Consider the following 25,427-nt stretch of genomic DNA (forward strand, 5'->3'; position numbering starts at 1 on the left):
CTCTGCCCCTCTGGCCCCAGCTGCTGTCCACTTTTGCCCTCCCAAGAAGCCCAACTTGGCCACACCTGGGAATGGTGGTGTTTGCAGGTAACCCCTGCATGAGAACTGGGCAGGGCCTGGGAAGGACTCTCAGAGAAAACCTGGCAACCTGGGGCCTACCTGTCTGCAGTGCCTAGCAACTGCTGTGGCGATGCCAGTGTTGGCTTCAGATACTGCAGCCCAGGGGACTGTGGGGCCCTCCCACTCCTTGGCAGAGGCCAGTCTCCAGGAAGTAAACTGAGGCCAGCGCCACAATCCTTCAGTGACACTGGGGCCGAGGCTGCTTCTCTCAGGTTGCTGAGCTGTGCTTTCCTGCAGGTTACCAACAACCAGGAAGGGAGGGGCCTGCGGCGTCCCCTCTCCTACGGTCCTGAGATGCTGGACTCCTCCGTGGCAGACCAAATGACCCGACTGACGCTGAAACTCTTGGAGAAGGTAAGACAGCCAGGCACTTGTATTTTCAACACCTGATTAGAGGAGCTCCGCTTTAAAAGGTAAGACTATTTTTGTGAGTGCTACGGCTTCCCAGCAAAATCCTCTCCAGTGGTTTTCAGCCTTGTAATGAAGGACTGTGGTTTCTTGGCTTTTCTTCTTTTTGTTTGTACGGAACCAAGTAGGTTCTCCTGGCAGTTTTCACAGCCAGGACACAAGTAGGCACCTACTGGCCGGGCACTGCCAGGGCCCACGAAGGTCCCCTGAGGGCCAGCCTCTGGGCTTCAGTGTTTAAGGGAAGACAGACACCTACCCCGAGTAGGACCCACAGGCCCCTGGGCTGGGCCTGGGGCAGGAGGCCTGGTGGCCTCTCCGTCACACCAGCTTTCTTGTCCTCCAAGGGTCTGCGTGGTCCATGGCTGGCCTGTCCCCACAGGTCGCCCAGCACAGCAGGGCAGCTCCTCCCTGTCCCCACTTGCTTTATTCCTCTTCTGCAGCCCCTGCAGCCCTGCACCTCCCTGCCAGCCCTCCTCTGGTGACCCATGGGCCACCTTGCAGGGGCCAGCAGGGGTCACCCCAGGACTGGCCCAGACTGTGGCTGTCCAGCTCAAAGCCCACATGGGGCGGTCAGGGTGGTCAGGGACACAGAACTAGCCTGCGCCTGGCTCTTCAAAAAGCTGTGTGAAGGGGCTGCACACAACAAAGTGTCCACCCTTAGAATTCAAGGGGGGACATGTGTGCTGTGTGAGGAATGACACACACGTCCCTGAGAGAGGATGACTGCCCTTGTGGCCTGTCCCACACCTCCATCACACGGCACTTCCTGCCCAGTCCCCCGTGTCTGGGGCACTGCCAGGAACACGGGCAGGTGCTCCACGCCAGCCTGCACCCTGCTCACACTGAGCCTGTCCCAGAGCCTGTCCCTGCCACGGTCTCTTCCTCACAGAAACTGGAGCGGGAGCGTGAGGATGTGGAAGGGGATTTTGAGGACCCCCACCTTGTACTGGGTAAGAGCTGGGCCCTGTGAGCAGGCATGAGACCTTCTGCTCAGGTCCCACCCACTCCTGTCACCGGCAAGACTGTGTTTAATGCTGTTTCCTATGTCCAAGGCTGAAGTATGTCCTTTTGTTTTCATCTTCACAACATTCACTGACACACACGTGCATACACACACACACACACACACACGCATGCACGCAGAGCATACCTCACATGCACTTATACACTCACACATGCCTGCACATTCACACACAGGCACACACCAGGTGCTCTACTCAGTGTACCCTCACATCCTATTTGTCACCGTCATCTGCAAACCTCAGGACAGGGACACCCCTCACCCCCATTTTCCAGGTGAGAAAATGGAGGGTCTGGTCACCTCCAGGTCCCAGTGGGTAAGGTTGGGGCGTGCCGATGGGTCTGCACATTGCTCAGCACAGCTTCTCTCCAGGACAAGAAAACAGGCCGGATGCAGCCCTGCAGAGCGCTCTGAGGAGGAGGAAGGACCTTCTGCAGAGACTCCGGGTAGGCCGGTGTCGCAGCAGCCTTGGCTGGAGCTGTCTATAGCTGAAACTACTGGCCACCACACTCAGACCTGAGTTGGGGGTGGGGTGCAGGTGGGGGTCGGGGCTAGGGGTGGGAGTTGGGGTGTACCGTCTTTCTGGGCTCGGCACTGGTTCTCTGAGGTTCGTGACCCGTGGATGGGTAGCTGGTGAACGGGGAGCAGCCTAGAGACTTCATGCCTGGGGCATGGAGTGGACTAAATGGAGAGAGGAACACGCTCACACTATCTATGGTCCGGGCCCCTGACGAGCGCATGATTAGCTATGACATCCGCTCTGGTGGTACACTATCCAAGGAGGAAATGCTGAATAAAGGGCCCGATTCCTACAGGAAGTAGAATTCTAAGAAGCCCAGAGGCCCGGTCCCAGCTCCACCCACCAGCAGCAGGAAGGTGCACACAAAGTCCACACAAATAGTTATGATAAATGTCGCACTCGTAGTAGAGGGGATGCTGGGGCAGCTAGACCCAGAAACCAGTTCATACGATTCAGTACATTTTTCAAAGGAGCAGTGTTCTCGCGTGTGTCCCTCTCAAAGGGCCCCTGGGCCTTGCTGTCAGGCCTGGCTCCAGTTCCAGGGAAGCCCTGTGGGGGAGCGATGGAGACCCCCGGTGTCCTGCATGGGCCACCCAGCATGGAGGGCCCCAGCACGCAGGCTCTCTCACCGGGCTCGGCGGCTGCCCTTCAGTGCAGCGGTCCCTGCCTGGCATTGCAGGAACAACACCTCCTGGAAGAGCTCGCCCGTGCCAGTGCCGGTGCCTGGAGGGGGCCCAGCGGAGGAGCCCATCCATCAGCGCTGCCTCCAGAGGTACCGTCCGGGATCCCGGCTCCACCTGGGATCTACCCCGCTGCCTCCACAGCCCCACCGGCCCTGGAGCTGCCTCGGGTCATCCAGCACTCGGTAGGTCTTTGGTGAAGGGGGGGCCAGAACCTCTGTGCAAAGGCTGTGCCCTGCCCACAGAGGCCTCCTGTCTGCCACCATCTCAGCAGCATCATGAGAGTGCGCTGAAGAGGGAGAGCCAGCGGCGACGCACTTACCAGGCTCAGGCATTCACAAGGACTTCAGTGACTCACCTCAGTCATCTTTGCAGGCGCCCTAAGACAGGGCTTTGGGGAGGTCTCGTCCCCTTACTAAAGATGAGAGGCTGGGGTCCCAGCCCCAGGTCCTGACTTTTGCTCTAGGAGGAGTATTAGGGAACTTCAGCATCTAGAGGACCCTGGATTTGGGGAAGAGGCAAGTTAACTCTTTTACAAAACTCCATAATGACCAGGAGAAGCTTAAAACCTTAATATCGAGGGCACAATTTTAGAAAAAGGTGGGGGGAGGAGTGTTCCAATGTTGAGAGCCTCATACCTTCGTTCGGCATGCTGGGCTGCAAACAGCGCAAAGCGGCTGACTTGTTTAAGCAAAGGGGATTGTGTCGGAGGCCAGCTGGGACTCAGGGGAGGGACAGAAGCTGGAATCTGGCACATGGAGGCCTCAGGGCGAAGATCAGTGTGACTGGTGAGAAGACATGGCTGAGGAAGTGGGCGGGCCTAGCTGCGAAGGTTCTGCACCGGCTGGCCAGGGAGTTTGATGGCGCTGGCAGGTTGGGTCAGGGCCTGGAGGACACTTGTTCTTTGAGAGGGAGCCTGGCAGCCCTAGGTGGAGGGGATGGAGTGGGAAGGGGTGCCTCAGAGGGGCCCATGCTCACAGAGCCCCCAGAGCCTCCAGAGCCCCCTTTGCCCCTGGGCTGTCTGTGCCCAGGTCCCAGTTATCCCCAGCCTATGCCCCCCCACCCCCCTCACCCCCGTCTTCTGACACCTGGAACCTCCACCTGAAGGTACCAAGGGAGGGTGGGGGCATAAGCGCAGGAGGCTCCCCCCAGTCTCAAGCACATTCATACTTCCTGCACTTGACCAGGGTCTGGCCATGCTCCCATGTATCAGTCTCAGTACCAGTGACACCAAGAGGCCAATCAGGGCCCTTAGTCACTGAATTTCTAGAAGCTGGACTCAGAGAGCTGGAGGTAGGAGGTCCCTCAGACAGAACAGGCAGGCACAGTCTCCACAAGGGCCTCCTTGGTCAATGCCGGGGGTGTCCACTATGCCTGCGGCTAAGGCTGGCCTGCCACCTGTGTCTGCACAACTTGCAAGCTAAGAGTGCTTTTGCACTTGTAAATGTTTGGAGAAAAAAAAATCAAAGGAAGAACAGCTTGGGACACAGGAAAAGGATATGAAATGCAAACCTCCGTGCTCATTCACAGTCTCACTGGACCAGCCTCGTTAGTGCCGCATCTGTGCTGAGTGGTCGGCCCCCAGAGCCCAGAGGCTCATGGGAGGAGCTCGCTGCCGTGGCCCACACCATGCCTTCTGTGACCTGAGAAAGAAGGGACAGGGTCAGGGCCTTGTACAGCCACAAAGGACTAAAACAAAGTCTTTCTGGTGCGCGCTCACTGCCTGGTGCATGCTCAGAATTGCTGTACGTTTATTTTTACCCCAGGAGAGAAGCCAGAGGTTATTTTCACGACACAGTCCTTGGGTGCTTCTGTTAAAGCAGTACTGATGAAACCAGGGATTAGCTTAGCCCAGTCAAGCCAGGAAATGTGGGAAACATTAAAAATACCATGTATTAGCGGCAGCAGCCATGACAAAGTGACACAGACAGGTGGCTTAAACAACAGAAGTGTATTTCTGACGGTGCTGGAGGCTGGACTTGAGGCTGGAAGCCCAAGATCAAGGTGCCAACCCGTCTGGCTCCTAGACAGGGCTCTCTTCCTGGCTTGCAGATGGCTGCATCTCCCTGTCCTCACACTGACACACAGAGAGCGCTGGTGTCCCTTCTCACAAGGACACCAGTCCTCTTGGATCAGGGTCCCACCTTTATGACCTCCTTTAACCTTTGTCACCTCTTCACAGGCCCTGTCTCCAAATACTGTCACATTAGAGGTGAGGGCTACAACATACGACTTGGGAGAGGGGCAGGTTTACACAGACATTCAGTCCATAACACACCACGTCTTAAGTAATGACCGGATTCTCATATTTATCCGTTCAGCTGTTAATTCAACTTCTCTCTAAAGTCCTCCTTGGATGGAGGGTAGATAAGTCGATGGATGGATAGGTGGATGGCTGGGTGATGAGGCAGATACATGGATGTGTGGGTGAGTGAGTGGATGGGTAGACGGATAGGTGGTTGGATGGGTGGGTTACTGGGTGAATGAATGAATTACTGGGTGGGTGGATGGATGAGTGGGTGGATGGATAGGTAGACGGATGGGAGGATGGATGGATTACTGGGTGAGTAAATAGGTAGATGGGTGGGTAGGCGGCTAGGTGAGTGGATGGATGGGTGGCTTACTGGCTGAACAGATGCATTACTGTGTGGATGGATAGATGGATGGGTTACTGGGTGAATGAATGAATTACTGGGTGGGTGGGTAGATGAGTGGGTGGGTTACTGGGTGGATGGATAGGTGGATGGATGGGTGGATAGATGGATTACTGGGTAAGTAGATAGGTGAATGGGTGGGTGGGTGGCTAGTTGAGTGGATGGATGGGTGGCTTACTGGTTGAACAGATGCATTACTGTGTGGGTGGATGGATGGGTTACTGGGTGGTGAATAGGTAGGTGGGTGGGTAGACGTGTGGGTGGGTATGTGGATAGGTGAGTGCCATCGGACACTCTCTCCAAGGATGCATTCAGGTAGCTAGTTACCTGGCTCTCCCTAGGTTCCCCAGCCTCCTGCCACCATCATCCAGCAGCTCCCTCAGCAGCCGCTCATCGCACAGATTCCGCCTCCCCAGGCCGTCCCAGCTCAAAGGTCAGGAAGCATTAAGGAAGGTAAGTGTTCGATAGTGATATGGTTATGGGCTTATGAAATTCTCTGCTGAAAGGGAAAATATTTTGTAAGCACGATAGTCATTAAGGGTCGACTTTTGGCTACTCAATTGAAGTTACCTGTTGCCAACAGGAAAATGGCTTTAACTTTGAGAAATGCTTCCATGATGGACGCCACTGAGGGAAAGAAAGAGGTAAAAGAGAGAGGACTTGAGTAGGAATGGAGAGAGTATTGGGCTCCAATCCCAATTCATCCAGTTATTGGCTCTACAGAAACCTTGGTTAAAATGCTTCTTTTAAAATAACTTGTAAACACATGATTTGAAAAAGAGCTTTATTAAGATGCCGGGATAACTGGCACACATTTGCAGCATACAGTTTGGTAAGTTTTGTCATGTGGATACATGCATGACAGCAAATCGGGGCAGTGAACACATCCGTGTCCCCCGAAGCTTCCTCACATCCCTTGTCACTCCCTCCTTCCGGCCCCACAGGCAACTGCTGATCAACTTTTGTCACGGAGTGTTAATTTGCATTTTCTAGACTTTATGTACACAGAATCACAGGGGATGGCTGTCTTGTATGGCTACTTTGACTCAGCATAATCGTTTTAGGAGTCATAACTCCAGGTGGGTTCCTTGTCACTGCCAAGCGGCTGCACTCGCTTCTTTCTTCTTTGTGAGTCATGGGCATTCATGTCTGAGTCTCCCGTGGACGTGTTTCCACTTCTCTTTGGTAAATATCGAGAAGCAGAATGCCCAGATCATGTGGCAAGTCTGTGTTTAACTTTTACAAAAACTGCCTGCTTCCATAGCGTCTGTACATTTTACGTCTCCACCAGCTGTGTGTGAGGCTCCGGTTCCTCCACATCCTCCTTTGGCACGGTCAGGCTTTTTAGTCTGAGCCATTTTAATGGGGAAGTGGTAGGTCATTGTCATTTCCCTAGTGACGGATGGTGTTGGGGGTCTAGGGGCAGACAGACCTGTATATAGGATCAGCTGACCAGTGTTCTCAATTCAGTCCCAGTGGCTGAAACCAACTAGTTCACTTACTGTAGCACATCGTGCATGGTAGCATGTGCCAGGCTCAGTCCAAGGCTGCCACACAGCTCTTCTGGGGGAGCCATTCACACACAGAGGTGCCTTGGAGGGGCAGAGGGACCTGCCTTTCCTCTCTGCCTGTTGTTGGTTTTCCAGATGAACTTCAGCTGTGGGGTTGCAAGGCAAACTGAGCAAACTGTGTTTGTATGTGTGCACAAATACTTTTATGCCTTAAAAGCGGCATTTAAAATTAGTGATTAAAAATGAAATATTCGCTGTGGCTGGTGTAGCTCAGTGGATTGAGGGCAGGCTGCAAACCAAAGGGTCGCGGGTTTGATTCCCAGTCACGGCACATGCCTGGGTTGCAGACCAGGTCCCCAGCATGGGGTGTGTGAGAGGCAACCACACATTGATGTTTCTCTCCTCTCTTTCTCCTTCTCTTCCCCCCTCTCTAAAAATGAGTAAATAAAATATTTTTTACAAATTAAAAAAATGAAATATTCGATTCATAGCTAGCTATTTAGAAAACATAAAGTCAAATTCCTTACCCCATTCCTTATAAAAAATGAATTCCAACTGAATCAACTATTTGGATATAAAAATATGAAATCTCAAAAGCACTCTAACAACCACTTGGGAGAGCTGTTGGGCTGTCTGGTATAAAGTGAAATGTGGTCTCCAGCCACTGCCGCCCCCAGTGAGGAGGGGAGCCCGGAACACGGTAGCCACCTCTTCCTCTCCCGACGCAGCCATTGTTGCCCTGCAGGACGGTCCTACCTGTTAGAAAAACTTCACAGAAATGCACACTAGTGTACAGAGGACACACAGAATTTACCTCGCCTCTTTACCCACCCCGTATTATATCTCAGACCATCTTTCTGGAATCACCTTCTATCACCTTGAAATCAATTCTCTTCAGAACAGGCTGCCAATGCTCCCTCAGTGCTTACTTTCTTTCTACGTGTTTGTATTTCCCTTTGCTCTTAAATGCTAGTTTTGCTGGGTACGTAAATCTAGATCGATAGTTCTCTCAACAGGTTCTAAGGACCCTTGTGATTACACTGAACCAACCCAGATAATCCCAGAAAGTCTGCTACCGCAAGATCCCTTTTAAAATTAACTTAAATAAGTGTGGTGAAAAAAAAATCACATAAAATTTACCATCTCAACCATGTTTAATCGGTGTTAACTATATTCACCTTGTTATGCAATGCATCTTTAGAACTTTCTCATCTTCCCACACTAAAATTCTGTCTCCATTCAACACTAATTCCCCCGCCCCCTCCCTCAGCCCCTGGCACCTCCCCCTCCATCTGTTATCTGCATCTATGAATCTGACCCCTCTAGGAACCTTACCCAAGTGGAATTGCACAGCACCTGTGATTGGAATAATATCCTTGAGGTTCCCCCACGTGGCAGTGTGTGTCACAATCTCCCTCCTTTTTAAGGCAGAGGAATATTCTACTGTGTGTACGGACCACCTGTTGCTCATCCCTTTACCCATCTGTGGACACTTCCGTTGCTTCCACTTCAACATTCTTAAGTTAATCACATCCACAAGGTCCCTCTTGCCCTGTAGTGGAACACAATCATGGGTTCTGGGGATCCAGGTGTGGGCATCACTGGGGCCATGGTTCAGCCCACAGTCCACAGGTGCATCCTTTTGGGGGTTGAGTGTTCCGGTCCTTTCCTGTGGTGGCTGCTTCAGCAGTGCTGCTCTGAAAGTTCCCGTCCTCTGGTGAAGGGACGTGGACATGGGCTTCCTGAGGGGTGATTCCCATGTAGGTGCCACGGAAGGGAAGGGGAGTTTCAGCTGCCCACAGCCAGCGCCAACACTGAGTTTTCAGATTTTTTTCCATTTTTGCCAATCTGGTAGGTCAGTCTGGCTTTAATTTGCATTTCACCTTCTTATCTATTTACTGGCCATCTGAATATCTTTTTTTGTGAAGTGCCCATTGAAGTGTTTTGCCCATTTTTCTTCAGGTGGTCTGCCTCTTGTTAATTTATAGGAATTCTTTCCATTATACAGTGGATCCTTTTTTGACACATGTACAATATTACAAATATTAAGTCCTCTTTGTGGCCTGCCCTTTCAGTCTTCATGGTTTTGGATGAAACCGGTAGTTCTTAATTTTAATAAAGCTCAGTTTTCCAGGCTCTTGCCTTTATGGTCAGTGCCTTGGGTATCCCATCTAAGAAGTCTTTACCAGCTCGAGGTCATGTGGCCTCATAAGGCTCAGTGTGTGTTTCACACTCAGATTTACGATGCACCTGGAGTGGATGTGTGTGTGCTGCCGGTTAGGGATCAATGTGATTTTTCTGCCTTGGACATCAGTGTGACCCTGTGCCATTGACTAAAGACTCAGTGTCCCATTGCACTGACGCGTCCCTTTGTCGTGGAGTGTCCCTTTAGCAATGTGTCCATCTAGGATGTGTCCATTTCTGTGCCCTCCTGCCTGCTCTAATCTTTTCAGTCCTGACCCTATCGGTGGGAGTCTTGCGGGCCTGCCAGGGGAAGCCTTCCCTCAGAGGGGTCCTGCCGCCGCCGCTGCCGCTGCTGGTGGGTGGGGGCTGCCCCGGCCCAGGCACACGTGTGTCTCCTTGAGGGCCTTTCCCAGGTGTGGCTGCCAGACTCAGCCTCTCCAACTGTTTATCCTGCAGGGTCAGAGTTCCCACAGCTGTGATGCTGCAGGAGTCTGGCTCCTGCCCGACCTTCCATAGTGCCCCAGTCCTGTGGCAAAATCTGTGTTAGTAAGGGCTCTCCAGAGAAACAGAACCAATAGGATGCATGTATAGGGAGAAAGATGTGTTTTAAGGAGTTGGCCCATGCAGTTATGGAGGCCTGGTTAGTCCAAAATCTGCAGGATGGGCTGGCCTGCTGGGGACCCAGGAGGTTTGAGTGGGGAGGCTGTTGGCTGGTGTTGTGTGTCCTGTGCCCCGTGCCCTGTCAGAGCCCCTGCCCCCAGACTTCCAGGCTCTTAATTGTTTACCTGGAAATATCAACAGCCCTCGGGGACCCTCCTTATTTTGGTGAGGCTGACAGAGCCTGGAGGAGATGCCTAATTTCCAAGCTATAGCTGCTGTGGGAAAAACCCATGTTTACCTCTCATGCTGACCAAATTTGCATGTTTTATAGTATCCAGAGTTGGTGAATGTATCCTGGAGCAGCCGTAACAAAGCACCACAAACCAGGTGCTTCAAACCACAGAAACCCACTCTGTCACAGCCTGGAGGCCAGAAGTCCAAAATCCAGGTGTTGCAGGGCCAAACTCCCTCCGGGGAGGGTCCTTCCTGCCTCTTCCAGCCATGGCTCCAGGTTTCCTGGGCTGTGTCCGTATCACTCATCCCTGTCCAAGTCTGGGCCTCCTCCGTGGTCTCCATTTCCCTCTGCCTGTCTTGTATAAAGACACTTATCCTGGACTTGGGGCCCACCCAGATAGGCCAGGGTGATCTCACCTCAAGGTCCTTCATCACACCTGCAAAGACCCCTTCTCCAAATAGGCCACGTTCTGAGGTCTTGGGTTAGGACGTGGACACACATTTCAGGGCCCATCATGCAGCCCAGGTGGGCGCGAGGAATCTGCTAGCGGGAAGGCAAGCGGAGCCACCTCCCGGGAGCCCAGCCGGACACCATCCACACACCCCCTCAGACCTGGAAGCTTCACATCCGGGAATGTGCGCCGCTCCCCAGGAGGAACAGACACCTGTAACATGCTGCATCTGTTTCAGTAAACAGGCTGCTCTAAAGCCCTGCCCTCCCCGGCCCCACCCCCTTTCAGACATGGTGGAGATGATGCTGCTGCAGAACGCACAGATGCACCAGGTTATCATGCAGAACCTGATGCTCCAAGCCCTGCCCCCAGCGGCCCCTGTGTCCTCCAGGGGACCGCAGGCCACACTCCTGCACCCCACCCCACAGGTAGGCTCAGCCTGGAGCAGACACTGGGCAAAGGAGGCCACCCAAGTCAACACCTGGGTCGCTTCTCTTCTGGAAAGTTGTGCTTCTAACTCTGAAAAGCATATTTTTGGCTCTGGGGGTCAGTGGTGCAGCTGTGGAGCCACCCATTTCTCCCCTGTCCCCGCCCAAATGAGGAATGGGTTGCACCGTTTGGGGCCCCCAAAATTGCCTCCTTGCTCTGGATGAGCTCTCCCTCCCTTTTCTCCCCTCCACACCCCTCCTCTCCCTGCCCTCCCTGGGCTCTGAGCCTAGGTCAGGAACAGCAGTGGGAAGTATGGGTGGGGGAGAGGAGTGCCCGGAGTGGTGGTCCCAGGCGAAATGAGCTGGTGTCTGTGCTGTGCCGAGGGCCTGCAGCGGGCTCACCCCACTGTCCTGCGAGCTGAGAGGCAGAAGCCGCCCTCCGTGCACCACCACCACCACTACGCACCCCCAACCCCGCTGCAGGCGGGCCCTGCACCTGGCTCACCCGTGGCTTACTCCACCTGGCCCATGGTGGTCTCCGCCACCGCCCTCCCACCTGCCGCTGGCTTCCTGCCTACCGTGCGCCACGTGGTCGCCCCCTCTGCAGATGCTTTTAGCACGTAAGGACCCCAGGGCCCTGTCCCCCTTCCCCAAGCCTACTGAGAAGCGGGTGGACGTAGGTCTTTGTCAGGTCCCCAGGCGGCAGCAGGGAATTGGGAAAGGAGCCTGGAAAGGCGCAGCCAAGGGACCATGGCAGCCTCACACACCCCAGCCCCCCTCACCACAGCTGACTGTGGCACCCCCCCTCACCACAACCTCCCCAGAGAGCTGCCTGCAGCTTGGGTCATTGTGTAGCCCAGATGACCATGGGTGTGTCCAGTCCAAGCACAGCTGTGAGGGCCCCCACCGGATCTGGACCAGGACTCACCTGCCATGTGGAGTCTGCCAGCCCTCGGGAGCAGTAACGACACCCAGACTTGTCTTTCCTCTAGGGCTGCACCTGACAGTTTCCTGCCCCCACCAGCTCCTGGCCAGTGAGCCCCCCTTGCCTGTTAAGCCCGAGGTCCCTCTCCCCCAGGGGCGTGGTCTGAAAAAGCAGGCGGAAGCCGAGCAACATCTCTGGATGCCAGACTGAGGACCACAGAGAAATACAGGAATTTGGTCAGAGAAGATGGCCAGGAGTCATAGGCAGAAGATCCATAGATTTAGACACATAAAAATATAAACCTTCCTATGGGAAAAATACCACAAAGCTAAATCTAATGATGCCTGGGAGATGTCTACCCCATGGTGGCTGCAGACCGAACCGTGATGCACTGTTGGAGGAGCGAGCACTCGTCGTGACCTGCCAGCGCGGCCTTCTTCCTGCAGACAGAGCCGAGGAGCCCCACACGGCTCCTTATGAGGGGGGTTTGGGTTTCTTACCTGATGAACCCGTCACCTTTACTCTTTCTGTACTTTTTGTTACTTCATTTTTCCTTGATGGAATTGTGTTGCCCTCTTTTCAACATTGTTTTCACGTAAGTGTCATTTTTTAGTAGTATGCATATTTTCATGGCCCCTGTTAGGATACATTATGAGGTTCGCTGAGTTGTTCACAAGCTGGGACACTGTCTTTGCACCCGTGGGGTCTCCAAGAGGAGGCTGGAGGAAGCATGACGTCCGCTTTGCTGCACGCAAGTTCCCTCTGGGCTGACGTCAGGGCCGGGCTGTCCCCACAGCTGGGCTGTCCCCACAGCTGGGCTGTCCCTCGGCCGCCTCTCTTGTTCAATGCACCAATTAAAGGTCTGACTGTATTTCCTACGTCACAGAAACTTTTTCTAACATGGCTGTGGTTCTGTTTCTCATCATTACTAATAGAGTAAAAAAGTCTGACAAGCCCACTGTCTTTGGAAAGCCTGGTGAATTGGAAAAACTCATTCCAGTGCACCTCCCCCTTAGGGGGTAAATCACACAGGGTCCCATGGGAGTCACGTGGAATGCCTCATGGGGGCACGTAATGATCGCAGAGGGCACATGGGAATCCTGTTGGGTGCTGGGGGATCACGTGACAGTCATGTAGAGGGCACATGGAAATCAAGTGAGGACCATGTGGTGGTCACAGTGTGGCTCACCAGGGGGCACGTGGGAGTCAAGTGGGGGTCCCTATAACTCTGACCTTCTAACCCTGACCCTAACCTAGTATCCAGAGAGAGTGCTGCAGGCAGCTGGGGCCATAGGCCTCCTTGCTAATGACCGAGAGTCAATTACAGAGCAGATGGGACTGATCTCATTTTCTGAGTGTGCTAGGGTTGATTCCGAGGAGCTCCAACCGTCTACGGTGAGGACCACGCTGCTATGGAAAGGGCCCAGGACAGGGGAATGGCTGACTATTGAGGGAGAGAGCCCAAGAGTGGTGGGAATGGCCGGGTGTCTATGAAAAACTGCAGAGGGTCACCAACAGGGCCGAGGGCCCAGAGAAAGAGCCGAGGGCTGGAGACGATCACTGAGGAAGCAGAAGTCGAGCAAACGAGGTGGGAGCAGCAGGGAGGGACCAGGTCTGGAGCGCAGTGCCCGGACCCCGAGGCACAAAGCCCAAGACTGTGGATTCCTGGAGCCACCACCGCTCCAGAAAGGACCACTCAGGACCCAAGCCAGGCCTAGGGCTGGCAACCAAAGGTGCAGCCAGGCCTAGGGTGGGTTGCGGCTGGGAGTGTGAGCAGGGTGCGGGGTAGGTTCTGAGACGGCACTGCTGGGGGTCCCAGGTCGGGGGTCTGGGTAGAACACGTGCAGGAGGAGGAGCTCCTTCTTCTCAAGGAATGATTAACCTCTGGGCCGGACACTCCAGGGTTCTGGGCTCTTCCTTGGGGTCCCTGCTGTCCTCACGCCACTCCCCGTCCAACACTGAAGACAGTCTGTTCTGGGCATTCCCCCAGCACAGGTACTCTGTGACCTGGTGACAGCTTTGGGGTGAGGACAGCACTCAGCTCAGCTGGCTCAGAACGTGACTTTCTTCCTCGCTGTCTACACCACAGACAGTGGCCCATAGCCACAGAGGGCGGGGGGAGGACACAGGAGTTCTGGCCACGGAGGACAGAGAAGAGGAAGCTCCCAGTCCTAATACCCCAAACCTCATCCTAAACCCCACCTTCATCACCATCCCCACCCCAATCCTAATGCAAATCCAACCCACCTACCCTGCTGCACTTGCCTGGACCCGGAGGGGTGGAGGACACACAAAGGGGTTGGGCTCGTCCTCACATGCAAGCCTGGACCTGCAGGCAGGCAGGCCCCTGGGCCCAGGCAAGCGTCTGGGTGCTGTGGTGCCCACCCAACGGGGATGTCCTGGCAAGGTTTCAGGGTGGAGCCCACCTAGACCCACACCAGCAGGGAAAAACTGAGCTCAGGGCACCTCTCGAGTAGGAAAAAAACCCAGGTCTTCCCTCCCACGAGTTTCTTCCCTGTGAGTCTCCTTTATGACTCACAGGGACGCCTCACTTCTGACACGCTGGTCCCCAAATGCCTGTGGGGGTTTTCCTCACAACAACAAGCAAGTCTCTGTTACCAGTTAGGCGCCCTACAATTGAACTCAGTTGTGACGCTCTGTACCTGGAAATGGCGCCAGGTCCCGCAGGTTCAGGGCTCAGGTCCACAGGATTGCTTTCTCCATCCCCACTTCAGGTGCCAGTCTCGAACCCATGTTGTCCCCTCTGTTTCTGGTCGACTGGCTATCGATCAGAGGCCCCCATGACCCCTCCTTGGGTCCACTTAGTTTGCTGGAGCGGCTCAGAGCTCAGGCAGATAGCTGTATTTCCCAGCTTATGAAAGGACATGGTAAAGGACAGGTGAACAGCCAGGTGAAGAGATGCAGGGGGCGAGGTCTGGAGGGTCCTGAGCTGAGGAGCGTCTGTCCCCATGGAGCTGAGGTGCATCACTCTCCCCACTGTGAAACATACACTAACCTGGAAGCTCCCCAGATGCTGTGCTATTGGCTTTTATGGAGGCTTCCGCACAAAAGCACGAGCAATCACTAACTCCATCTTTTGCCTATCTCTCCTCCTGGAGAATGAGGGATTAAGGGCTGAAAGTTCCAAGCTTCTAACCATGACTTGGCTTTTCTAGTGACCAGCTCCCAACCAGGAGCCCATGCAGAATTACCTTATTAGAATAAAAGGTGCTCCATGCCTGGTTGGTGTGGCTCAGAGCGTTGAGCACTGGCCTGAGAACCGAAAGGTCACCGGTTCGATTCCCAGCCAGGGCACATGCCTGGTTTGCGGGCCAGGTCCCTGGTTGGGGGTGTGCGAGAGTCAACTGATCAATGTTTCTCTCCCTCTTACCCCCTCCCTTCTCTCTCTAAAGAAATAAATGAAATCTTTAAAAAATAAATAAAAGATGCTCTAGGCACTCAGGAAATTACAAGGGATTAAGGAGCTCGGTGTCAGGAACTGGGGGCAAAGACTAACACACATGTTTTCTATGTCCCACACATGGCCTTGCTGGGTCAAGGACACACGTACTTGCAGGCAGGAGTGTCAGGTGCTACGGAATCCAGGGCAAGGCACCCCTGGGCCAGCCCATGGCAGGGGTGGAGCCACACCTGAGGTGGGGCAGGGGTGAAGGCACCCTTGGGTGACATCCCTCTCGGTCCCTCTGGGCCAGCCGGGGAAGCTGAAGAGGTCTGAGCAGGCTCTGGCCATGGGTCAGACTGCTTGCGAGACAAGTCCCGGGGCCAGGGACCTGCGGTGGGGTGGCTGGGGGCTTTGCATGGCATGATATTGGGAGATACTAAATAGACTCTTCGTCCTGGTTCCTGGCGCAGACAGAGCTTCCATTGTAAAGCCCTGAACTTCCCTGAGTGATGGGTGAGATCAGTATCTTTGGTTCTTCTCAATGAGTCCCTTGCAACTACACCTGAGATTATACTAATGAGGTGACTCTGTTGGCCCCAACAAAGCTTCCCAGTGGGGGCTGGTCACCAGGGAAACCAGCCAGGTGATTAGAGGGTTGGACCTTTTAGTCTCACCCCCAACTTTTGGGGTGAGTTAATGACCATTGGCAGTGATTTAATCAGTCAGGCTCGTGGAAATTTGTCCCTTTTTCCCTTCTCTTCACTAACCCTGTTGGGGGTTGGGGGCCCAAGTGTCCCCAGGCCTGCGGGCCCTGGGGACTGTGCGGTCTGGCAGTGCTCCTGTGCCCTTCCCCGTGTGAGAAGCAGCGGTGGCAGTGCTGTGACTGGCGCCGTGCTGTGCGGTCCCAATCGGCCAGGTGCATGACGTGCTGCCAGGCTGATGGCTCAAGGGATGGGCATGGCGCTGGACTGGTGGGCAGCAGCTGGCAGCAAGGGCAGCAGGAAGTGAATAGGACACCAGTGTGCACAGGCTCCAAAAGACGCCTGCAGCCAGTCTGTGACCAGGAGCCGGCTAAGCCACCTGGACGACCATGCTACGGCCATTTGTGTGTCCCAAAAAGGACGTTACTTTTAAATGGGAGAAGGAATTCCAGGCGCAGCCTTGACCTGATCTGGCAAAGGGTGAAGGGGTTATTGTCTTTGGGTGTTTTAAACGAATGGGTTTTGAGGCAGAAGATCACTATTCTTCCAACATTGTATAGCCTTTATATTCAAGACTCCTTTCCTTTTTCACCAAAACGTTGCCTCTGGGATTTATAGGTGGCTGGCAGCAGAATCCCACGTGGCTGTTTGGTACAGGCTGCTCAGAAGTATTGGGCATCGCCTGGCAAAACTGGACCTCCCCTCCCTTGCCCCGGCACCCTACCCGTGCCCTGGACGGGACAGGGCCAGAAGGTCTCCCTTCAGTCTCTTAACGAGGACTTTGGAGCCAAGGGCTTTGTGGGTCTCTGCATTTACTTTAAACTGAGAACAAGCTGAACTGACGAGGCGCAGGCGATGTGCAGCCAGCTGTGACTCAGGAACACCACAGGCTCGAGTCCCTGTCTGTCCCTGGGAGCAGCGGGGGACGGGCAGGCTGAGCCAGCACACAAATCCAGTGGGAAACGTGTTCCTCATGTTCTCATGTTCCTAAAGCTGACTCACAGGGGAAACCAAATTCTCAGAACCACAGTTTCCCGGTTTTAGGGCCAAAAAGAATCTCCGAGAGGCTGTGTCAGGGCCATGGCCTCTGCAGCTCCAGGTGCTGCAGCAGCACGCCCACACCTGAGCGGTTCAGGTGACGGAGGTCCCCCGGGCTCAGTGCCTGGCCCCTCCACCACCTGCTTCCACTCACATGCCCCCAGGCTGCTTGTTTCGTCTTCCTGAGGGGCTGCAGAGGTGGGAGAGAGACAGGCCTCATCACCAAAGGCAGGATCCCAGGGAGGAGGAGGTTATAAGATCTGAGGGTTTAGAATTGTTTTATTTACAATACTGAAGATAACATGTCTGCTGTGTTCTCAGTAAAGACATGAGTGGAAATTTCTCTCATGCTTTAAGAAATAGTTCCACTTACGGAATTTAGCTCCAGCTTGGGCGCTGCCCAGCAGGACCCTCAGTGTGGTGGAGTCTCTGATCCCCGGGGCCCGAAGGGAGGGGGTGGCTCCCATCCACACACTGTCCCCGTGTTCTGGAGGGTCTCTCAGGTAAACCTGCATCTTCGGCTGTGATCATCAAAAGAGGTCCCTGCTCAGGGGCTGGAGCCTGAGCCCAGTGCGCCGGCCCAGCTCCTCGAGAACCTGCTTCTCCATCTGGTACATCTGAAAGAAAGGAATGGAAACTGACTGTGGGCTTGTCCAGCTGGCGTGGCCTCCCTGGGCCCTGGGGTGTCCCTGGCTCCGCCCAGGGGTCTGCTCCTCAGGAAATTCCTCCCCCCGGCCCATGTCCCTGGCTGTGGCATGGGGAGCCTTGGCCATGGGGCCTTCCACACAGGTCGAAGGGCAGGTCCCGGTTCTGCTCATGGGCGCCCGGCACCTGGGCACAGGGAGTCCCCGCATGCTGCAGCAGAGGCTATAGGCAGGGCTGAGGTGGTGACCCTGGGTGGAAAAGAGGAGAGCCTATCTGGGGTCACAGGACAACAGGCGTGGGATGCATAGGAGGGAGGGGGTGCGGATGGCCTCTTCCTGGGGAACGGTGGTCGGGGCTTGGAGGGCTGGGGTCCCTGGCGGACTGCACACTGGCGGTGACATCTCCGGCTTTCCCTAAGATGCTGAGACTTCAGTCTGTGGGTTATAAAGGCAGGGGTGCTGAGGGGAAAGGGGCAAAGGGGCCACAGGAGGGTCAGCATCTGGCCTGGAGCAGAGGCGGAGCCAGGGGGCGGGTGGTGGAGACTCAGCCTAGGACGGGGTGCGGGGTGGAGGGGTGGGCAGAGCACGAGTGCACTGAGCACTTCTTTTGTTAACAAAAAGTTTAATAAGCCTTTCAGACAACCTGACTGTTTGATTACAAATACAGTTTGAGTACATCAAACATAGTATGGCATATCTATCAACGCGGACCTGTACATGTGGGTAACCAGTGGCGCCCCTCCAGGAGACCAACTATTCCATGACTTTACACAGTAGGTGCCTTTTGGACACCTGCACATTTTAAATCCCGTTCCCAAATGATAAATATTACCACAATTTCTCTTGTAAAGACTTTTTAAGCCATTAGAATTCTTAGAATTCAGTCTCTCTGTTCAGACTTTCCTTTCCACAGTGACTTAATAATACAGTTAACAGCATTTGGGGAGCCCAGCATTTAAAACAAGTGTAAGTCTTTTTTAATGATGTAAGCATAGATAAAATTCCTTATTTTACTGCTCCCCCCCGCCTCAATTTTGGTTTTTATCAACTGCAAGGGGCAGGGCGGGCAGCCCTGGCTGGTGGGGGACAGCACCTACCTTCTGCCAAGTGGCCTCCGTGCTGTGGGTGAAGCCCAGTAGATGACAGAGCCCATGGGTGGCAGTCACCTGTTAGAACCATTAAAAAGCCATCTCAGGGGCTGGTCATGACCAAGCCATGAGCAGGGGGAGGAAGAAGGCAGGGAGAGCTCAGCCCACACCTGGTGGGAGGTTAGGAGCCCTCCCCCGGGCCCAGACAAGGCTTTGGGAGTCGGTGGCAGCAGCACAGAGGGTGTGGGTGGGCAGGAGGACATGGGTGGGGTCTGGGGAACTGCAGGTGGGCCAGGACCCTGTCAGGGGTGTGAAGACCAGGGTCTGCAGGGTGGGGTGAGGAGGGGGTTATTTCCTGAGGAGACACCTGCTTTTGGGGGCAGGGGAAAGGGCTGGAGGAGCGGTGAGATGTGAAGGACAAGGTGGATAGTTGGAGGTACCCGGGGGTACCTGTTAGAAGGTGCCTGTGTGCAGCTGGGAGCCTGTAGGGCAGAGAGTGGCCTGGCCTGGCCCTGTGCCAGGGGAAGAGGGTCCTGGGAGTGGTGGGCTAGCCCTCTACTTCCATGCAGAACCCTCAGGATCAGACGTCTACAAATACCCTCTGAACCTCCCACAGCAGGGCTGCAGTGCTGCATGCCACAGAGATCCCAGAGCTGGGCCAGTCCTGACTACGATGGGTTTCCTGTCGCTCAGGAAGAAAGGAAAACCTCCTCCTCTCCCCACACCTCTCACACTGGGTCTCACATGGAAGGGCTAGACACCCACCCCCCGACACAATTCAGGGTGTGGCTATTTGGCTAAAGGAAGACCCCCCCACTGAACCCTTGGGGAAGTTAAAATAGGACTCGCTTTCACTGGGTGCTTTCAGAACACTGCCTGTCCCTCTCCCTTTTTTACCTTAAGGTGAGGACAGACCTGAAAGGTCCCGGATGCTAAATGTTGTCCACTTCAGGAAGTTTCCTAAGAAGCTTAATTAGCCTGCCTATGTTAGCTATACAGCTTGGTGAGCTCGAGGCAAAAGCTAAAACAAGGCCATCGAGGGGAGCTTCCCGGATCTCGTATTTCAGTTACACAGAAGCTTCCTGTCCTCTCCCTGCCCCAGCCCTGCCCCAGCCCTGCCCCAGGGTGTACAGGCCCCACCAGGTCTCCTCTCTCCCTGTGGGTCTCCCTCTCTTTGAGTCTCCCTCAATGACACTTGTTCTCCCCGTAGGCGACAGTGTGGGCAATAGTGTGGACACAGGTAGTGCATTGCCAGCCTCTTATGGCCTGGATAAGGGACACGGTATTCATCGCACCAGACAGAACCTGTCATTTCAGCATTCCCACTTACGGTCAGGATGTCGTAGTAATCTTCATTTTCTTTGCACTGCTGGAAGATATACTCCACTCCTAGGAAAATGTCCCCCAGATTATAGTCATCTGGAAAATCTGGTTGGGGAATTTCACCCGCTTTCAGATTCTGCCAATGAGGAAACACATCGTGAGAACAGGACGTCAGCAACACTAACACAACCACGGGCCTACACATTTCATTCTGGAAGCCACTGTCCTCTCACTAGTCCTACGGTGGGGTGGGGGACTGCAAAGGCACTACACGCAGGTGACAAGGTGTTTCCACCTTGTCAACTGAGTTCCTTTCTATTTCTTTCATCCTTCCCAATGCACAATCACACAGATTGCAACTTGTAGGAGTTAAATCACCACATTGATACAATTTTATTTTTCTATTCTTTCCTCTTGGTATTTTGTCCTAAACAAACAGCCTTTCACATTTTTCTACTTTAAAATCCATAAAGGCCCTGGCTGGTGTGGCTCAGTGGTTTAGTGCAGGTCTGCGAATCAAGGGGTTCTGTTTCCAATCCGTCTAGGGCACATGCCTGAGTTGCGCGTCAGGTCCCCAGCAGGGGGCGCGCGGGAGACAGCCACACACTGATGTTTCACCCTCTCCCTTCCTTCCCCTCTAAAACATAAAAAAAAATATAATAGAAAAAAAGTGTTTAAAGGCCAGTCCATTCAGTTCAGCCAGTCACCTATGGCTCCATATTTATTTAGTATCGTTAGTGTTATTTTTCTTCCTATTAGTGAAAACAAGTGAACATTTCAATGCATTTTTATATATTACACATTTAACATTTTATCGTCTTCCTTCATTTATTCCCATGGGTGTGATACTAGTGGACTGAAATGTGTTGCCACGGTCCTTTCCAAAAGGGTTGCTCTGATTTATGCAACTTCTAACAATGTGTGAAGCTGTGAATGAGTCATTTACATCAGTGAGAGTAATCCGATAGCTATCACAAGTTTGTAGAGAATATTTACACAAGTTTCTTCTTTTATTCAGTGTTATTTAAAATTTTCATTATTTAAAATATTCATTATTGATTCACATTTCAAACTGCATTAAGTATCGCTGACTACATTAGGAGGGGCGTGGGGAACTCAATCCCCTTTTCTCCTTCAGTTAACGGGCAATGGTCAATAGGGTAGCTTTTGCGTATATTCAAAATTCACAAAATAAAACTAAAAAAAATCATATCTGTAGTATAATTAACACAGAAAATTTACAGTGGACGGGAGGCTAGACAAGGGAAGGAGGAAAATACGTTTTACCTCATGAAATGGAAAAGAAAGCACATCGGTTGGGAAATTTTTCTCTCTGTAGATCTTGTTGATGTGCTGAATACTCTTGTTGTCAACACAGATGATCCCCAGGTCGAATTTCTGGACCCCTAAAATACTCCTGACTATCTCCATCCTCTGGCGGAGCGGCACTCTTCGGAGCGGGATAGCTCGCTGCACGTTTCTGAGAACCAGACTCATTTCAGGAAGACAACCGGGGGCCCTTTAAAAACGTTTGTAAAGCAACCTGTGCTTGAAGTTCGAAAGAAGACATATCAGTCCTAGAAAGTGATAATAAATTCTGTAAAAACACACGCAAACACAATCAAATCACTTTATTTGGTGCAACTCATTGGAAAAAATCTACAGGAATTTACATTTTAGCCTAAGTCAGATATAAAAATGAAGGTATATAAAACGAAGCCATAGAGCCAGGCAAGCCAGAAGGTAGCCACAGGAAATTAAGGCTGGTGGGGAAGAAGGGCCTTTAATAGCGAAAGCGGGCCGGCGGGGTAGGAAACAAGTAATGGTAGTGGAGGAGCACCCGGACGGGATGCGTATGATCGGGTCCGAGGCTTCCCCAGGAACCACTCAACGCTGGCCGCGGCCTCGGAACGTAAGTCTCAGCTATCACGCGCGGGTGGGTACGACGTCCCCCCAGTTCGGAGAGAGGAAGCTGCCCGTGTACGTACAACGGCCAAAGCCAGAAGACCCCAGCCTGGATCCTGCGCAGCGGGAGTCCCGCCGCCGCCGCTCGGCGGGAGAGCGGAACCCAAGCGCGGAGGGCCGTGGGCGGGGCCGAGCCGAGCGGATAGGACCGGAAGTCGGTCCACCACTATTTTTGCCCGCGCGTTTAGGGAAGTGCTGGCTCCGCCGGCTCTGGTCGGCGTCTGTACTTCCAGCTTAGCGCCGAGATACCGTGAAGCGGAGGCATCGCTGGGCGGGACGGTGATCGCGGCGCGGGGTCCGGGCCGAGCGGAGTCTGCCCCTTTCCCGCGCCACTTTTTGACCCCGCCGTCCGCGCATCGCTAACGGAGTAGGACGGCGGGCCGCCGGGCCCTGGGCGCGGCCTGTGCGGGGACCCACCGCACAGCCTGCGAGTTGGCGTCTTGCTACCAACGCTCCACCCCTTTCCCGGTCTTGGGAGGCCCCTGCGCGTGAGTATTCACGATCTCTAAGCTAGTTTGTTCGGCCAGTCGCCTTGGTATAAAAACATTTTTTTTTCTGTGCCTGAAAAGAGTGTTTAGTGCTATGGTTACTCGGAGAAAAACTAGGTGGGAGGGAACACCGAAGCACTGATGTTTTAGCTGTGTTAACGGGGAAATCATCTGGATATGGATTGGAAGAAGTAAGGAGAAACTCTTTCTTATTTACAAAGTATAATGGCATTCATTTTAAAAAATTAATGTTTGAGGTTTTTAGTAAGTTTGTCAGTTTAGTCAAAGGGTTTGATTTTTAGTTATGCTTTAAAGCCCTGTTACAAAGCTGTTTATTCGAACCATTCTCCACCCCATACGCCAAAAAAAGAACCCACTGACTCTCAGAAAATAATACCTGGCCCTTTACTGTGACCCTCTTTTAGATAGTTTAAGTGTGACTTGTGATTAAAAATTCCTTTATTAGTCTTGCAGCGGCACATAGTTCTGATGATCTGAATTTTTGTCTTTCAGCTTACGTGAAGATGAAGGGGAGCTCCTTAGTTCAACAGACTATTTAAGGAACAGGACTGCTTTGTACACTGATTGTTTATTACCATCCAATTACTGGGTCAGAAGATGAACCCAACAAACCCTTTCAGTGGGCAGCAGCCTAGTGCTTTTTCAACATCTTCCAGTAGTTCCATAGGAGCGTTTCAGGCTAAGCAACCATTTCGATTTGGTCAGCCTTCTCTTTTTGGACAAAACAGTACATTATCTGTGAAAAGCTCAGGATTTTCACAGGTATCTAGCTTTCCAGTGTCTTCTGGAGTAGGTAGTTCTTCAGTGCCAACATTAGGATTCTCTCAAACCTCAAATGTTGGACTCTTCTCTGGACTTGAACACACTCCGACCTTTGTAGCTACCTCTGGGCCTTCAAGTTCATGTGCTCCTGGAAACTCAGGATTTACTTTTAAATCACCCAGCCTTGGGACTTTCCCAAGTACTTCTACTTTTGGACCGGAAACTGGGGAAGTAGCAAGCTCTGGTTTTGGGAAAACAGAATTTATGTTTAAACCTCTGGAAAGTTCAGTGTTCAGGCCAATACTGGGAGCTGAATCCGAGCCAGAGAAAACTCAAAGCCAGATTACTTCTGGGTTTTTCACATTTGCCCAACCAATTAGTAGTGGATCTGGGGGACTGGCCCCATTTCCTTTTAATCAGGTCACAAGTTCAGCTACTAAATCAAATTTTACCTTTTCGAAACCAGTTGAAAGTAGTAATTCAGCATCACCCTTTATGCCTGCTTTGTCAACCCAAAATGTGGAGGAAGAGAACAGAGGCACTAAATCCCTATTTGGAAGTCTTAATAGTAGCTTCACTAGCTTCCCCACTTCTTCAGGATCTTTGGGGGAACCTTTCCCAGTTAGCAAAACATGCGTCAGACAAGGATGTGAAGAAGCTGTTTCCCAGGTGGAGCCTCTGCCCAGCCTCGTGAAAGGACTGAAACGGAAGGAGGATCAGGACCGCTCCCCGAGGAGACATGGCCACGATGCAGTGGAGGACTTGGACCCCCTGTCTAGGGGTGATCACCCTCCGGATAAACGGCCTGTCCGCCTGAATCGGCCTCGGGCAGGCACTCTGTTTGGTCGGACAATACAGGATGTCTTCAAAAGCAATAAAGAAGTCGGTCGTCTGGGCAACAAGGAATCTAGAAAGGAAATTGGTTGTGCGGAGTCTGGGGAAAGTGACCACATGGCCATCCCAGGAGGGAGTCAGTCTGTTCTGGCACCTTCCCGGCTTACAGGTGTGAGTAAAGAGGAAGAAACTGAAAATAGAGATAAAAAGGAAGGTGAGCTCTAAAAATATTCAGCCGACAGTTAATCCTGCTGGCAAGTTCTTGGTAAATTTCCCTGGGTGTTAGCCTGATGTTTTGGTAACTCCCCTGTAAACATTAGGGATATTAATATACCATAGGATCCTGAGGCAGGTCTCACATGCATGGAAATTTCTTTTGCTTTGCATACTTGGTGCCTTCTGTTTGAAAACATTTCATCTACTACAGTTCTGTTCCCATCCTCTGATCCCCTAGATTTTCTAAGAGGAACTCCCGGGCGGCAGAGTAAAAGAAGTGACAGCACAGACCGCCTTGGGGGCTTCTCTCCGGCTGAAGTCACAGCGATCCAGTGCAAGAACATTCCCGACTATCTCAACAACAGGACCTTTCTGGAGAACTATTTTGGCAAAATTGCTAAAGTGCAGCGCCTCTATACCAGGCGCAACAAAAAGCTTGCGGTGGTGTATTTCTTTGATCATGTGAGTACGTCCGACTGAATTTATGTGAGTGAAAAAAATTGGTTTTAAAGTGATGAAGTTGGAATGAACTTTCACTTTGAAACCTGTTTTCTTCATCAGTTACTTGCTTGCTAGAATGTAGGAAAGTACTTGAATATTTTGTTCTTCCTTTGGAGAAGCTAGAACGGCACCATTTATTTCATAACTGGAGTCATCAGTGAAAAGTTTGCAGCCCCTACCGAATGCAGTAAAGAGTCCCAGGAAGTCAGATTCTCCTGAAATGTGTAGGAGTAGCTCTGTAACCACACAGCACTTTTCCAAGCTTGAGTTCTGTTTTGTTTTATTTGGTCATAGTACATGATCACTGTAAACATTCAAACAATACAAGAAGTGAAATCCCCTTGTAATCCCATTCTTCAGAGGTAACTGCTTATGTTTGGGTTATACCCTAACTTTAAGTACACGGTATGGCAAAAGTAGGTTTACAGTTGTTTGTATGAAAAATAACACAATTAACGAATAACACAAGAATAAACTCTGTTTGTGTACTCACAACTGTAAACCTACTTTTGCCCTGCCCTGTATGAGTATAAATATACCTACGCATAACACAGTTGTCGTGGGGTGTTCGCATACATAGACTGTTCACGTTATGTAACTTTATATCTTTATTATTTTAAAAAATACTCTTGTGGGGGAAAATTAAGTTCTATAGAAATTTATAAGCCCTGGCTGGCATAGCTCAGTGGATTGAGCATGGGCTGTG

General features: G+C 52.5%; 3 protein-coding genes across 5 annotated transcripts in view; 2 read left to right on the plus strand and 1 right to left on the minus strand.

Annotated features, from left to right (window-relative positions):
- Nucleotides 1-190: 190 nt before the first annotated feature.
- On the plus strand, nt 191-11,436 carry CUNH21orf58 (chromosome unknown C21orf58 homolog). Its single transcript, XM_045852375.1, has 8 exons — nt 191-271; nt 358-474; nt 1,418-1,478; nt 1,922-1,995; nt 2,749-2,934; nt 5,745-5,856; nt 10,673-10,812; nt 11,197-11,436. The coding sequence occupies exons 1-8, from the start codon at nt 191-193 to the stop codon at nt 11,434-11,436; spliced, it is 1,011 nt and encodes a 336-aa protein (XP_045708331.1).
- A 5,704-nt stretch (nt 11,437-17,140) lies between these two features.
- YBEY (ybeY metalloendoribonuclease) lies at nt 17,141-22,033 on the minus strand. 3 transcript variants are annotated; one of them, XM_045852594.1, is made up of 5 exons: nt 21,923-22,033; nt 21,222-21,511; nt 19,942-20,070; nt 18,621-18,689; nt 17,141-17,496 (listed from the first exon to the last, which is right to left on the minus strand). In XM_045852594.1, exons 2-5 carry the CDS (start codon nt 21,429-21,431, stop codon nt 17,410-17,412), a joined length of 495 nt encoding a protein of 164 aa, XP_045708550.1. In that variant the 5' UTR covers nt 21,432-21,511; nt 21,923-22,033; the 3' UTR covers nt 17,141-17,409. The 3 variants fall into 3 exon arrangements, with proteins under 3 accessions (XP_045708550.1, XP_045708551.1, XP_045708553.1); XM_045852595.1 differs by having other exon boundaries at nt 21,222-21,477; nt 21,923-22,004; XM_045852597.1 differs by having other exon boundaries at nt 21,222-21,482; nt 21,923-22,000.
- Nucleotides 22,034-22,083: 50 nt separating this feature from the next.
- LOC123828013 (minichromosome maintenance complex component 3 associated protein) overlaps nt 22,084-25,427 on the plus strand; it is a 47,739-nt gene continuing 44,395 nt past the window's right edge. Inside the window, exons 1-3 of the mRNA XM_045852514.1 lie at nt 22,084-22,387; nt 22,901-24,218; nt 24,459-24,682. Coding sequence (XP_045708470.1) covers nt 23,006-24,218; nt 24,459-24,682 — 1,437 coding nt within the window. The 5' untranslated portion in view covers nt 22,084-22,387; nt 22,901-23,005. The remainder of the gene's footprint in view (nt 22,388-22,900; nt 24,219-24,458; nt 24,683-25,427) is intronic.

This window comes from Phyllostomus hastatus, unplaced genomic scaffold, assembly GCF_019186645.2.
Source record: "Phyllostomus hastatus isolate PE091 unplaced genomic scaffold, TTU_PhHast_1.1 phas_contig_948, whole genome shotgun sequence".
Taxonomy (NCBI): Eukaryota; Metazoa; Chordata; class Mammalia; order Chiroptera; family Phyllostomidae; genus Phyllostomus; species Phyllostomus hastatus.

What these genes read in the sequence shown, in the direction of transcription:
- CUNH21orf58 (XM_045852375.1), top strand. Translation starts at nt 191, where the DNA reads ATGCCAGTGTTGGCTTCAGATACTGCAGCCCAGGGGACTGTGGGGCCC. An exon ending in CGCTGAAACTCTTGGAGAAG is followed by an intron (nt 475 to 1,417) that starts GTAAGACAGCCA and finishes TCTTCCTCACAG; the next exon opens with AAACTGGAGCGGGAGCGTGA. An exon ending in CTCGGGTCATCCAGCACTCG is followed by an intron (nt 2,935 to 5,744) that starts GTAGGTCTTTGG and finishes GGCTCTCCCTAG; the next exon opens with GTTCCCCAGCCTCCTGCCAC.
- YBEY (XM_045852594.1), bottom strand. Translation starts at nt 21,431, where the DNA reads ATGAGTCTGGTTCTCAGAAACGTGCAGCGAGCTATCCCGCTCCGAAGA. An exon ending in TTTCTTTTCCATTTCATGAG is followed by an intron (nt 20,071 to 21,221) that starts GTAAAACGTATT and finishes CCTCATTGGCAG; the next exon opens with AATCTGAAAGCGGGTGAAAT. An exon ending in CGGAGGCCACTTGGCAGAAG is followed by an intron (nt 17,497 to 18,620) that starts GTAGGTGCTGTC and finishes CCTTTCTTTCAG; the next exon opens with ATGTACCAGATGGAGAAGCA.